This window comes from Brachyistius frenatus, unplaced genomic scaffold (assembly GCF_029030835.1).
Source record: "Brachyistius frenatus isolate BFR_SWC_R1_liver_20210118 unplaced genomic scaffold, ASM2903083v1 Contig_15, whole genome shotgun sequence".
NCBI lineage: Eukaryota > Metazoa > Chordata > Actinopteri > Embiotocidae > Brachyistius > Brachyistius frenatus.
In genome coordinates this window covers 1,704,018-1,718,149 of record NW_027210614.1, presented here as the reverse complement: position 1 = coordinate 1,718,149, position 14,132 = coordinate 1,704,018, and the positions used below count along the sequence as shown (strand labels likewise).

Sequence of the window (14,132 nt, the reverse complement as noted above, 5' to 3'; positions counted from 1 at the left end):
TCATTGACTACCCCAAGAATATAATTTTCACTATAAGGCCGATTATGTTTATATTTTAAGTAAAACAAAACAAGCAAAAGGAACGTGTTTGTGAATACGGGAGGTTACTCATTTGTGTTGATTTCAATGTTCATCTATTTACATAAATGACCAAATAATGTATGTAGCCTTTCACATTACAGTCACATATTGTATATGGTGATATATATATAACAAATGCCTTATAAACGAGGGACATTCAACCTGATTAGAAGTTACCAGGATAATAAAAGATTAAGATCAATTGTTGGTTTGTTGTCATTGTTTGAATTGAGTCCTAATCACCTTCAAGACTAAATTAGAATTATAGACAGAAGTTTAAAGTCCTAAATTTTCAATTTACTTTTTCCTTTATTTGAAACGGAACAATTCAGATGAAGGTTTTGATATTTCGTGGGCGTCTACATACATAGAACTTGTAATGTGATGACAAAATTCTGCAAGTTACAAATTGAGTCTGAATGTCCTCGAAATGTCTCCGAACTTGATGACGTTCATGTGTTGACAGTGTAAATACATGTCTGAGACACCACAAATGACTGCAAAAGCCACAGCAAACTTCATGGAAACCCAAGGACACTGTACCAGATAGTGGTAAGTGAGTTGTGCGGCACGGAACGAGTACGGAAAGAGACACGTTAAAACTTATATTTCAAGCCAGACATTGAAGGAAAATGAAGAAAATCAAAAAATGCACATTACATCAGGAAAAGAAACTTTAAATTAAATTCTTCCCTCTGATGCTGCTTCGTGAGATTTCCAAATGCGTCATTACACAAGGTTTAGGGTGAAGGATTCGCCTTGGAGTCAGGAAGCAGCCATAACCAACCAATCAGCAAATTCAGTTTCTTATATTTTAATTAAACTTCATAAACCATTTACAACCTATGTGTGGGTAAAGAATGCGTGATGTACACAAATGGTCCAACTGTAACAGGATCAACAAGCTTGACAAGTGTGAAGTGAAATTAAAACAAACAAAAAATAGCTCTGAAATGACAGATTTAACAGTGTAGAGGTTCCTCCTCAGAGGCAAGGTGCTGGTTGAGTCACAGCTGACACGATGCCTGTTCCTCTGAATTGTCAGTGTTCAGTAAGTTTCCTTTCCTACGCCACATTTCTTTTAATGTGTACCACATTTTCCAGATTCAAACATTCCACATGCTGCGATTGATGTCCTTCCCGTTAGTATCACAGGGTTTAATGATGCCCACGTAATAAGCATCCCACTAAAGTCAAAGTGAGCTGAGATCGGACTGAAACGCCCAAACTACCAGAACCATATTTAACAGACTCAAATTGAACTATAATATAAAATAATGTCCCATGGTCCTTTTAGGCACTCAGACCTGTAGATACTTAAACTTTGGAAGGTGACAGCTATGAGAGATTTTTGCGAAAATGCAGGCTATTTTATAGATCGATGTTTTAACAAATCCCGCTCATCTTAAAAAACAAAAACAGGAAATCCACACAAAGTATGGCTTTACAAAAAAAAAAAACTTTTATCATCATCTGATTCCTGAGGGAAACATCCAAATTAGTATATCCCTGTCATCGAGTTCCATAATACACTAAAATAAGACATATTACACAGGAAATCTGAGTGTGATGCTAAGCTATTGAAAATGTATATACAACACTCAGTAAGAGAAGTTGTACCATCACTTCAAAACTTGTTACAAAGACCTACGGCTGTACAATATCTTCCTATATATATCAATATTAAAACTTGTGCACAGGGTTGTTTGATGGTAACAGTACGTCAGGAAAAACCCTACACTGAGGTAAACACTTGTCTATACAAAATAAAATGGTATTATTAACCATATGGCCAGAAACGTGCCACCAAAAACAGTTGATATTCTAAAAAATAAAGAGTTCAGAAAAGTCTTCTAATTTTCCGGTTTTTCAGAGTGGCAGAATTTGGCTGTGGTTAGAAATGCCGCGGCGCTCCTTTGAAGGGCTTGAATCCACCCACGGTGCCACCGCTGGGAATGGAGTTGTTGGTGATCTGTACAATTCGGCTCATTCCGGACGAGGAGTGACTGCAGAGAGACAATAGGTAATGTCTGAGAGGGCTGCGAGCGAGGCACACTATTCAGCTTCCTCATCATTTGTTGGCATATTTGATATACCTGGAGGGAGCCATCATGCTGCCCCGAGTGTCTCCCATCCTGCGATTGTCCGGAAAGCCCCCGCCTTGGGAGCTAGAGCCACCGTGCCACTCCTTCCTCAGTCCCTGGTCCCTGCTGTGACGTTCCACCACGACCTGGCGGCCGGAGCTGAAAGGCTGGACAGACAGAGGAGACTTGGGAGTCAGGGCTCTCTATGAAATGGGAAATATATGTCTGAACTCTGACTAAAGACTGAAACTTTGTTTGCAATACCTCCGCACGGAGTAAAATCTAACGAATCTGACAAGTGTAAACACCAATATTTCATCAATGAAGAATATTGGTTATTTCTACAGCAGAATAGAAAGGATTACTTTCAACAGTGATACTGTAATTATATTGTCAGAGTCAGAATTTTTCAGAATTGTCAGAAAAAGGGACAGACAGTAAAGCAGCAAATCCTCACATTTGACTGGATTCCCTGAATATTTGTGATTTATCGAAAATGGGGAAAGATCCAAATGGAAGCAGATAGTGTTTCTGTCTGACTAATGTTAAGACTTTTAGGAGAAGCTCTTATTTCAGAGGATAAGCTGACCTGACTGCTCATCACCATGGATCTGCCTTCATCTCTATCATTGAAGTTGCTCCTTCCCCGGCTGACTGAGGGACCTCCTCTAAGTGCAGGACCTGGACCGTCTCTGCCCGATCGCTCTGCACGCATGCGCATAGGTCCTCTGCTCAACCCACAAAGACAATTTCAAGTTAGCTCTCAAAAACAACAGTCAACTAATCATGCTTCATGTAAAAATTTTTTTTTAAAAAACTGGATTTTGTTACCGTATATCTCCCTTGTTGGAGTTCATCCCTCCATCATTCTTCCATCCATGCCCTCCGTCCCTGGGTGCGCGGTTGTGCGACATGCCAGGCATCGTGGCTCTTGCTCCCACAGGGCGGTCGTGCATGGGCGCGGGACGTCTCTCGTCTCGGTCCCTGCGGTCGGTGTCCCGCAGTTCAGTGCGTGGAGGAGGAGGTGGCTCAGCTCTGCGGACTGTTTCAAAGTTCTTGGGGTAGCGATCAAAGCCAGCGGCTTCTCTGTGAGGGGCAGGCCGACTCTTCTTTACATCTGGCTCACCATCAAACCTGTTTCGTCTCGAAACAAGAAAAGGAACCAAATGTGATTGGCAGAAAAGAGAACAACACTAGCAATAGTACAGACACATCACCCACAAGTCTATGACTGCTCTGATATCCTATTAAACCCTCTTTAGTAAACTGAAGTAAATGTTTCCCTTTGAATCCTCATTAAATTGCTTCAGTTTAAACACCCTGTACCTGTCATACGTGTTGGGCTGTACGGCTGCAGCTTCTGGAAATCGACCTCTCTCTCTGGGGTTGAAGTTTGAAAAGCGGTTCTGTTGCCGGCTGTAGTTGGAGCCTTGGTTCAAACGGACCTCAGACTCGGACTGCATCTTCTTGTTGCCGTTCCAATAGGGATTGTCTCTCCGACTGAAACATGAAGTACCGACATCCCTCATGAGTCATGAGCTTGGGTCATACTGTAGTATTAGCACGTGATATTTTCTGTCACTATATAAACACAATATCATGGATGGGAAGTATGTGGAAAAACAATGACATAACTGATGATGACAACTAAATGATTAATTAATAAAGTGATATCTTGAACCACAATTGATGTGAAACTTCCAGACAGTCGGTTTAAAAACATACTGTACATTTACTCAAAAAGGGCAATTAGCTTTGGTACAAAAACTTTAAATGAACAAAAATGACCTTTGAATAAAAAAAAATAATAATAATTAAAAAAAAAAATCTATTTATTCACCAATATTCATAGTGAAATTTTGACCTATATTTGTCTCTTGCAGAGTGTTCTGGATCCGAATAGACCGATATCTCCGTTTCCCTTCCTGTTACTTGACTTCCCAGTTCATAGGCAATATATATTGCTGGATTAAAGGTCCGGGTTAAATGCTACAACCATACAAGTTTGAAATGTCCAAAAATTCTGGTCATAATCTCACATCGTAAAACTGCTTATGGACAAAAATTGCATATACCCGTGATCCACTTCACGGCCTCTCTTGAGGTTGTTTCTCTTTTCTTGCTCATAACGAAGCTGCTCCTGCTGCCTCCGCAGCTCCTCTCGCTCACGTGCCATGCGCTCGGCCTCTTTACGCCTTTCCTGAAAGGGGCAATAATAAAAATGATTAGAGAGACGTGGAAATCGTTTTATTACAAGGAGTAATATGATTCATACGGTTTAACACCGCTCTAAAAATTATTTCATAAACAAGTCATCTCTTCGTCTTTCTCACTTAACAGGCTAGTGCTGTCTTTACATCACAAACTCATTGGAAACGGAGCTGCAGAGCAAAATCTCTGCAGAGATTAGGCCACATCCTGTTGTGGTCCAGGTTTAAAGTATCAGGCTTTAACTTTGTTGAGGCAACTGCTGGGAACACAGGAGCCAGCACAATTCAAAACAGAGCATCTTGATGAAGCCATGATGTTTACGAGGGTAAATCAGTAAGTTCAGAGGCCACCACGGAGCCCAGCACCATGACATGGACGGAGCAGGATAAAGATAAAATCCTGATGAGTAACTGGTACAAATTTCGTCACTTCATCATCATCACTTCCCGAGGTAAACACATTTTTGTGAGCATTGGAGCGGATGTGTCGGCGATGTTTTACGCACCTGAAACTTTATCAGAAAGCAATCATCAAAGCTTGTGAACAATTTCTGGGGAACAGAAAGAAGTCACAGGGAGCCAAATTTGGTGAGTAGGAGTGGCGAGGAGCTACGATTGTGTTGTTGTGGGTAGAAACTTGTGCCTTTTCATTGCGCTGTGAGCAGGCGCATCATCATGTTGGAGAACCCAGTGCCATCGCCACAGTTTGGGTCATTTGAACTCAACGTTTTCCATCAGACGCCTCAGAACATCCCAGCAGAGCTCCGTGGTTTCACTCCGATCATCGTAGGGATGAATTCACGGCTCACAGCCCCGCCAATGTCAAAGAAAACCCGCCTGGTCGCTCGCCTGAACTAATGCGCTTTTTTCCGTTTTGGACGGTGACGTTCTGCCCTTCGGAAACGTGAATGTCACTAAGAAGATGTCTCCAGGCTCGTTGCTTCATGGTCGCAGCCCTGCTGAAGCATTGCAAGAGTCTCCGTTGCCGATTTCCAGAGTTTCATACAAAATCTGACATGCGCCGTCTGGTCACGTCCACGGAGGAATCGACGACGCACTCGTCAAAATGTGGGTAACTCAGGAACTGATGATGATCGAGCGACCAAATGTCTACCAGTTACTTCTTTAGGGTTAAATCTTTTTCCTGTCTCGGAACCTTTTGATTTGCCCTCGTGTTGTGTAGAAGAAAAAAAGAATATGGTTGCAGTCTGAAGCGGGGGAATTTGTTCATGCTCAGTGTACCTGCACTATACGCAGACTCTCTCTCTCAAGCCTCTCCCTTTCCAAGCGCTCTCTTTCCAATTTTTGTCTTTCCATCTCCAGTCTCTGGCGCTCTCGCAGCAGGTTCTCCCGTTCTTCACGTTCCCGTATCAGACGAACACGCTCCCGCTCCCGCCGTTCTTGTTCTGCGATTTCCCGCCGCCTGAAGACAAAACAATCCCTCATCTTAGAACAACAATCAAAACATCCAGGGAACTCTTCATTTTAAGCCCACTACACGTGGCAACTATAATTGTTCTAGGCTACCTGCGCAACTCGACGGCTCTACGGACACGTTCCAGACGAGCCATCCGTTCACGCATCCTCAGCTCCTTCTGCTCCTTCATTTTCTCAAAGGGCAAGATGTCTCTCTCATCCACCCTGTTAACAAAAGGACGCTTGTCCTTCATCATCTCCAACTAAGAGGGGAAAATAGAAATTTAAGTTAAAAAGCAAAACAACTAAATGAAACTTGTTAAACACAAATAGTACAATATAGAGTAGGTCCATAGTACCAAGAATTTATACCTCTTCAGGAGGAATCAACCATTTTGGCCGTCTTTGAATGTTGGTGTTGATAAAGGGCTGAAAAATTAGCAAACAGACTCTCATTTAACATCCTCATACAACAAATTAAAAATATATTTTAAATAAAGAAACATATTTAAATCAAATACAAATAAAAGCTCTTACTTTATCAAAATACCTTCCCCTTCTGAAAGGTCTCATTTTGCCAAAATTTGAATCTCCCTTGGTGTGATCGATCATCATAATCTTGCCTGGACTCTTTGCCCCTAGAAAACAAGCAAATATTAACCAGAGAGAAGAGAAACCTGCCAATTAATAAACTACACTTGATTCTCTAAATGAAAATGTTGAAAAGAGGACTAAAACCTACGGCCATGTTTTCTGTCATCTTTCTTTGAAGAATCTGGTCCTGAGCTCGATGAAACGGATTCAGATTTCACGCTTTTGGGCTCCTGTTTCTTGGATGCATCTTTGTCTTTTTCTGAGAGTTTCTTGTCTTCCTTTTTGTGAGACGGTAGTGCTCTAAACGCAAAATTAACAAAAGGTTAAATTGTGTTTCGGTCAACAGAGGATTAACATTTCAACTTTTCCTGACACTCACTTGTTAGTTAACTTTGTCCCAGCGGAGCTGCGCTTATCGTTTGATTTGCTGGAACCCGCTTTGTCCTCTGCTTCCTTCTTTGAGGGCTCCTTTTTGAACGGATCATTTTTGGCCTGAAACACACAGACAGCGAAATATTACTGACACATGCCCACAGCTTCTTCCATGAATAGAGCGGCATCAGATCAGTTCAAAAACCATTCTGACTCAACATCGGTGTCCTAACTTACCCTTTCAACGTATATCTGCTGTCCATGGAGCTCCGTACAGTCAAGGTGGGATATGCACCGCGTCACCTCTGTGCTGGAGGACATTGTCACCAAGCCGTAACATTTTGAACCAGGACTGCGAGCATTTGTGACCACCTTGGCACTTAAAACCTGTTGGAAACAGCTTTCTGTGACACGGAGTATAAAATTCCTCCGATTTTTTCAAAATAAGTAATTCAAACCCCAAAAACCTGCAGATTATTTACCTTCCCATATTTGCCAAACAAGTTCTTTAGATCAGCTGCTTTGGTGTTTGAAGACAGGCCGCTCACCCATATGTTACGAGAAGAGCTGCTGTTGCTGCTGCTGACAGCTCCTGATAAAAACATTACCCACAACACATTTAGCAGTAATTGATGATTAAAAAAAAACTGCATCATGTTGATGGAACAAGAAAAGTGCTTTCTGTTTTTTTTAAAAACCTTTGGACAACATCTTACCCTTTTCATCTTTTGCAGCTTTTCCATCTCTGTCTCCAGAAGAGCTACAAAGAAAATGTTGCAACAACAAACAGGAAATGAGGGAAGGTAAATAAAACCTTGATGTGAAGTGACGCACATACATCTAGCAGAGCAAAACAACATATTTTGATTTGTTGAGGGGGAAAAAAAAGTCCTTTAGGCAAGGCGTGGATCTGAACCAATGGCTCAAAGGCGTCATTGCTTTTTCCAGTGGTGAGATGGGTCAGGTTGTCAGCCAATTTATTCCCTGGACCAATGAAATCTTCGGAGGTTTGTTCAACTTCAGTGAATCATTTGACCAAAAAGAAAAAAAAAAAACTGTCATCACGGAGACTAATGCTCTTTTACAGTGCCTTGGGTAGAAACTGGAAAAGGCTTTAAAACTGGTGTGAAGGTCAAAGTAACAAAATAAAAGTTGTTTTCTCAGCTCCTGGTTAACGTCACAATTTAACCAACTTCAGAGAAATAAACCAAAGTAGTAAATGGCAGGATTAGGTACATCAGTGAACATTTCCCTTATGGCAAAAAGAAAAAAAAAATCTTGAGGCTACCCACAATGTTGCGTTCTTAGTGAGCTGGACTTGGTAGTAGTATCAAAGAACTGACATAGAAAGACAAACCTCTTTGCTTGACCTGATGCCCCAGTAGCGGAGGGGCCTTTCTTCCCAGAATCCTTTTCTTTATCTCCCGTTTCAGCTTTCTTCAAGGCGTCTCTGCTGTCTTTCTTCATGGGCTCACCTCGGGATCCATCCTCTTTCTTACCATCGATCTCTTCCGCCTTCATGTCATCATCTGGGCCCATCTCAGCAGAGGCCTCTGGCTCATCAGTGCCCTTCTCTGCCTCTGGATCTGGAAGTTTCACATGTTTACCTGTTTCCAGGAGATCGTCGCCATCAACATCTAGGGTGATGGCATCTTCATTTGGGATTGAGACGGACAGGTGATCATCCTCGGCTTCTTTAGAGGAAATCATGGCTTCAGCATCCATCTCAGACAGTTCGGTCTCCAGCTCTGGCTCAGTCTCCTCATCCATCTCTGGGTCAGCGCCCTCATCCACCTCTGGATCAGCCTCCACGTCTGCCTCTAGGTCAGCCTCCTCGTCTGCATCTGGGTCAGCCTCCACGTCTGCATCTGGGTCAGCCTCCACGTCTGCATCTGGGTCAGCCTCCACGTCTGCATCTGTGTCTGCCTCTGGGTCAGCATCCGGGTCAGCCTCCGCGTCTGCCTCAGTCTCAGGCTCTGAATCAGCCTCAGCCGTCACAGCTTCTGATTCGGGCTCAGCCTCAGAGTGAGCGAGGCTGTCCTCACATGGTGCAGGCTTAGAATTTTCACGAGTACCATCATCTGTATCAGTTACATCTGAGGGATTTAACAAGGATAAACATGGCAAAAACACAACTTTTAACATTGACATGTCGCATGTTACTTGACTTAAAAAGTAGAATATAAAGCACATTTAGTGTTAATGGTCATCGAGGGCGTAGACACCACAGGAGGACACAAAACACACAATCTTCATTGAAATTGGGGGATGATTCCGTGATCTTCCTCTCTTGAGAAATGTGAAGTATTGATCCATAATTCATCGTGAACGTGAAGTTCCAGATGCCTCCTGCGATGTTTGACAACTCTCCAGAAGCAAATCTTTTGACAAAGTCCCAATGAGACGGAAAACTCAGCAGTTCATCCTTCGGTGTTCTCCATTATGTAAAATGCATCTCCAGCTTGCCAGTCCATGGAAAGTCGCCTCAATTTTGGGGGAAATCTTCAACATCCTTCAAAATGTCTTCATCAATTAACGTCATCAAAATGATATTTAATCGTCAAATCCAACCTGCTCTCATGTATCCAGTGAACAGTACACACAGTGTGCAAAACGGTGAAACGGTCTGTCCATGCCAATCTCAGGCCATGTTGTATGTTTTGTAAAATGTCTTCACTGCACACATCATGCTGCAGCTGCAGTCAGCTGTGTGGGAAACATCAGTTTTTTTCATGGAAGACATCTGCGCCAAATTTATGAAGTCTCTTGATCTTTCTGTTGCCTCCCGACACAAGGCCTCTGCATCTACACAGTGTTTCGAGGAGTTGAGCAGTCCTTGAGCTAATCCAAATGCCAACCTCATTAACAGGCCGTCTCTCCTGACAGGACCTGTAATAAAGGTGCCTGATTCCTGTGGCAAAGGGTGTGAAGTATTCAGATTTACCCAGTACACTTCTCACTGGTCGGTCCCACCATGTTCCCAATCACAATGTCAACAGGAAAGTACAATGATCCTCAAATCCTGGAAGTTGCTGCTTCTTCCAATTCATTGGACATAACCAAACGTCAGCTTGTAAATTCTTCATTTCCTTGGGGAATGTAAAAGGTTGAATCCCAGAGGAAATCCAATGAAGCAAACAATATCTTTACAATATGATGAGTAATCCAAGGAAATTGGTTACCTAAATCAAGCCAACCCAGATCCAATAATTAATGTGCGTAACAACAAAAAAAACCTTGAGTCGTAATTCAGAAATGTCTCCATTAATCATATCTTTGTTTCTCCATTTGATGACCTTTTGTGACCTAGGTAGTGCAGTGGCATGAAATACCACTAGATACAAGTTATACTTTCTACCAGGAGTTTCTTGTCATCATATGTGTTAGCTGTAAAAAAAGAAACAACCTAATATTAGCATGGGCCATTAGTGTACCGGCATACATACCCTTTTCTGATTCATATTCTTCATTTTCCTAGAAGAGAAAACACAGAGGTGAGTCAACAATTTTTTTTCAATGCAGCATGCACAAGAACAAAAGTTAATCACAGCTATGCATACAGAAGAAATTGTTTTAAGTATTTTGATGGTTTTCTTGTACAGAAGTGTACATATTATAAATGTATTAAGTCCCACATAAAAGTTCAAAGAATTAGTCTTTTAATTTTCCAAAAGTCAGAATTCTCCTCTGAAAACTACAAGATGTGTGTTGATAAATTTAGAGTCTCAACTTTTCCCAATCATTTTTCAGAATCACATGAAGGAAGTTTCAGTGTAAATCAAGTTTGTGGCTTTGTATTGAATTATCATGTTAAATAAGACTGAGGAAAAGGTCTGAATTCAGGTGGAAGAAGTTGGTAAACAACATTTCTAAGTTTGACCTACAAGCATCTTAACTGCTTCCTGTCAAACATATTTTCAGACTGTGATGCTTGTTAGAATGTACATATGTTCATGTGGCCTCCCATGGGGAGCCCAAAATTTAGATAAATTCAGGTTTGCCTTGGATTGAAACTAACCATGGGAACAGCAATCCTTAAAGCACACACTTAAACAAGTCACTGCTGATTTTTTTCATATGCTATACTATATACTAATATCTAGACATTTTCGCAAAAGAGAGCGAAGACGCAACAGCTGTGGTCAACAGAAACGCATGGCACAGTCACCTTGGACAAAACATCTTCTTCTGCTGTGGTGTCCACATCTGAATCCACTCTTTTCCCTAAAAGATTAAATAAACAAACAATGAAAATTCAGCATGAAAAACTTGAACAACATGTGAACTTTCTTAGATAACCTGACTCCAAGAGGAAATTAAAACCAAAATTACCCTTGGCTTTTCCACTTTTCCGAGTTGATGCATCAGTTGAAAGCTGGATTTGAATGTTTTCCGGGTCACCACCTTCATCCTCAATAGCCTAAAAAAAAAAAGTTATTTAATGAAAACAACTGGTTCACACACAATGTGAGCTAGATATGATCAAAATATCATTGAATGCAGTTAGTTGGGACCTTAGCCACGTTTGCAGCAGCGTAATGGATCCACAATTCACCACATCACTCTTGAGAAAAAGGGGCAAGTTGTTTTTGCTGTGTCATATAATGTGCACGCCTGAGCTATCACTAATTAAAGTCACACACTGCTGATTCTATTTCAACTGCTGATGGTACACAAATTGCACTTTAGGACAGAAGATTAATGGTTTTATTTTGCAAAAGTTGATTAAAGATCATAATAGAAACATGCATTTCTTTGAGACAACAGAAGAATTTCAATCCAAAATGTTTGGACAGCGTTGTTTTTTAAAAACTGCATTAAAAAAAAAAAAAAAAAAAAAAAACATTTTCACTCCCAAATTTGGACTAAATTGACAATCAAGCTAAACGATATCTATTATTTGATTCATCTACACTTACGACTTCATAAGATGAAAACATTTAATCTAAATTCATATACGTAATGCAACATGGTGCAATGTGAAAATTGTGAATCGAACAAATTGCAGGACATCTTTGATTTAAATTCACAATATGAGCATGTGAGCGGACCTCCACGCATCCAACAATAAGAGCTACACCTCTTTCTCAGCAGTTGATGTCGGTCACGTGCAATCAGCCCAATCTGACACTGCAAGATAAGCATTGCAGCCAAGTGGTCCACAGTTTTGACATCGTGAAGCTTCAAAGCGTCCAGAAAGCCTCATTTAAATGTCGTTTGGAGGCACAGACAAACACGCAGGCTTTTCGTGTCTTGTTTTGACGCATCTCATGATTTAAGGTGAATGTTCAATAATGCGTTACATTACAGTGTCACTTTCTCTCGGTAGTCATTCAAGCCCGAGTAAATAACATTACTTATTTTCCGACCGGTGAATGTGTGTAGCTATTTACATCGCGGTGCAGTTTAACAGCCAACGCTAAACTAAGCCATTGACCAGTTTAAACCTGCCTTGTTACGCTAAAAGAACATCTTAAACAACATTGGTTAGCATTAGCATTAGCCACTCTGCATCGTGTATCCCAGCTTATTCACCATTTTCACACGAGTTAGCGCTGTTTAAATTACCTGTCTCAGTCTTGTAAGAAGAACGCTCTTTACACCTGAGGTGTCCAAATTCCTTCGTTTCAGCTCAGATTTTAGATCAACAACTCGTAATTCTGATATCCTCTTGGACTCCATTGAAATGGCACCCGACGCCATTTTACCTCAAGATTACTGGAGTGTGCGTGCGCAGTCTGTTTGCTTAGCTTCTTCTTCGTTGGTTTTGGTGGTTGTCGTTATAAATCGCAACCATAGACTGTATCGCAACGCCACCAAGTGTTAAGGCACCTACTGAGCCAGTGACTGTATAGAAGAGAAAGAATATGTCCATAGCCTGCTCCGGGAACCAATTGTATTTCAAATTTCCGTTTAAATGTCATTCATTTAATTCTGAGACACTTCACTGTCTAACTTTACGTCATTTAATGGGTAAAAAAAAAAAAAAAATAGCAGAATGCAGCAGGTTGATAAATGGCAAAACTGAGAGACTTGCTGTCACTGTAACATGCCAGAGACACAATTACATTTTAATTCCATAACTTTGCACTTAACCATGAGCGATACATCTCACATGCACACCAAACTCAGTATGCACCGCCCTAAATTTAGCGATCTTACTTAAACTGAACAAGAACTGTATTTGCATAGCTTACTGTGACATCACCAGTTTATATTCTACAAAATAAATACATCAACAATTTTGTTGTGTAATTTGTCAATTTTCATGCGCTAATTAAATATCATTGTATTTGTAGTTGGCATAATAATTGTTCCAGCAAAAGTCAGCACACACAAACATTCATGAGGACCACATCCAAAGTGTTTGGCAGTGCCGTTAATGGTATCACAGACAAAAAAAAGAGTTAAGTTTTAACAGTGAGTTCTTTGTTGTCAACACTTTACAACCCACTCTGTGTTGAGACTTGAACACTGTTCCTAAATACTTATATGTGTCTAGAAGTTTAACATTCACACAATGTATAATGCTCGCTTTTGGTTTGTTAGTACTTTTAATCAATGATTAGTTTCTTAGTTTGTGATATACATTAAGGAAGTTATCCTCACACCATTTAACAAAAGGCAGGTGGGACTAGAACTCTTTATGTACAACATTATTACCTTATGTGCTTGTATTTATCATGAAGGAAGGCATTTTCAATTTAACTTGTTTCTGTAGTATGTTCATGATAGCTGGTAAAAAAAAAAACAGTCAGTGTATGGGTGGTACCATCGATTTTCAGCAGCAGCATCTCACCCATTCAAAAGTGACCATCACCCTCATCTCAGATAATGACTCCTTGCAGTCTGGATAGGCATTGTTATTGTATGTTATTTATGAATAATTTATAGTTTGGGGGATTATTCATTCGTCTCAGTGCCAGTATAGATAATGAGATGTCTGCCTTTCATTGGGTTTCTCACGTCCACCGCGGATTCTTGTTAAGATAACTCCATTGCTGATATCAATTTTGCAATTAATTTTTTTTGAGAATCTTCTATTTGAGTTTATCAAACATATCCACTAGTGGGCGTGCTGGTATTTAAAATCGAGGATTTAAGGAAGGTGCAAAATAATAATGCACAGATTTACAGAATGATCAGTAACAGGAGTACAAACCTACAACTACACAGTGGTTCTTATGATCTCTTCTTGACTCAAAACAAGGTGACACTGAGCATTTTTTTTTTTTTTTTTTTTTTTATCATTACCACTGCTTTGAAGAGTAAAGGCGATTATGTCAAGCAGTCGTAAACTGTCGTAAAGAAGCTGAAAACTGGCGGAGATCTGGCGCCCCCGTGAGGCTCAAATAATATCGACTGTGTTGTAGCA

At 40.7% G+C, this 14,132-nt stretch overlaps 1 protein-coding gene across 2 annotated transcripts; it reads right to left on the bottom strand.

Moving 5' to 3' along the window:
- Nucleotides 1-671: 671 nt before the first annotated feature.
- Nucleotides 672-12,470, bottom strand: sltm (SAFB-like, transcription modulator). Of its 2 annotated transcripts, none has more exons than XM_069693515.1 (20): nt 12,326-12,470; nt 11,090-11,177; nt 10,926-10,981; nt 10,204-10,231; nt 8,115-8,853; nt 7,474-7,517; nt 7,240-7,349; nt 6,995-7,144; nt 6,765-6,877; nt 6,534-6,685; nt 6,329-6,429; nt 6,164-6,220; nt 5,903-6,054; nt 5,618-5,798; nt 4,241-4,365; nt 3,492-3,665; nt 2,997-3,308; nt 2,755-2,893; nt 2,178-2,332; nt 672-2,087 (listed from the first exon to the last, which is right to left on the bottom strand). In XM_069693515.1, exons 1-20 carry the CDS (start codon nt 12,458-12,460, stop codon nt 1,976-1,978), a joined length of 3,123 nt encoding a protein of 1,040 aa, XP_069549616.1. In that variant the 5' UTR covers nt 12,461-12,470; the 3' UTR covers nt 672-1,975. The 2 variants fall into 2 exon arrangements, with proteins under 2 accessions (XP_069549616.1, XP_069549617.1); XM_069693516.1 differs by having other exon boundaries at nt 2,997-3,299.
- Between the last annotated feature and the right edge of the window lie 1,662 nt (nt 12,471-14,132).

What these genes read in the sequence shown, in the direction of transcription:
- sltm (XM_069693515.1), bottom strand. Translation starts at nt 12,460, where the DNA reads ATGGCGTCGGGTGCCATTTCAATGGAGTCCAAGAGGATATCAGAATTA. An exon ending in AGCTGCAAAAGATGAAAAGG is followed by an intron (nt 7,350 to 7,473) that starts GTAAGATGTTGT and finishes TGTTTTTATCAG; the next exon opens with GAGCTGTCAGCAGCAGCAAC. An exon ending in TCCAACAAGGGAGATATACG is followed by an intron (nt 2,894 to 2,996) that starts GTAACAAAATCC and finishes TGGGTTGAGCAG; the next exon opens with AGGACCTATGCGCATGCGTG.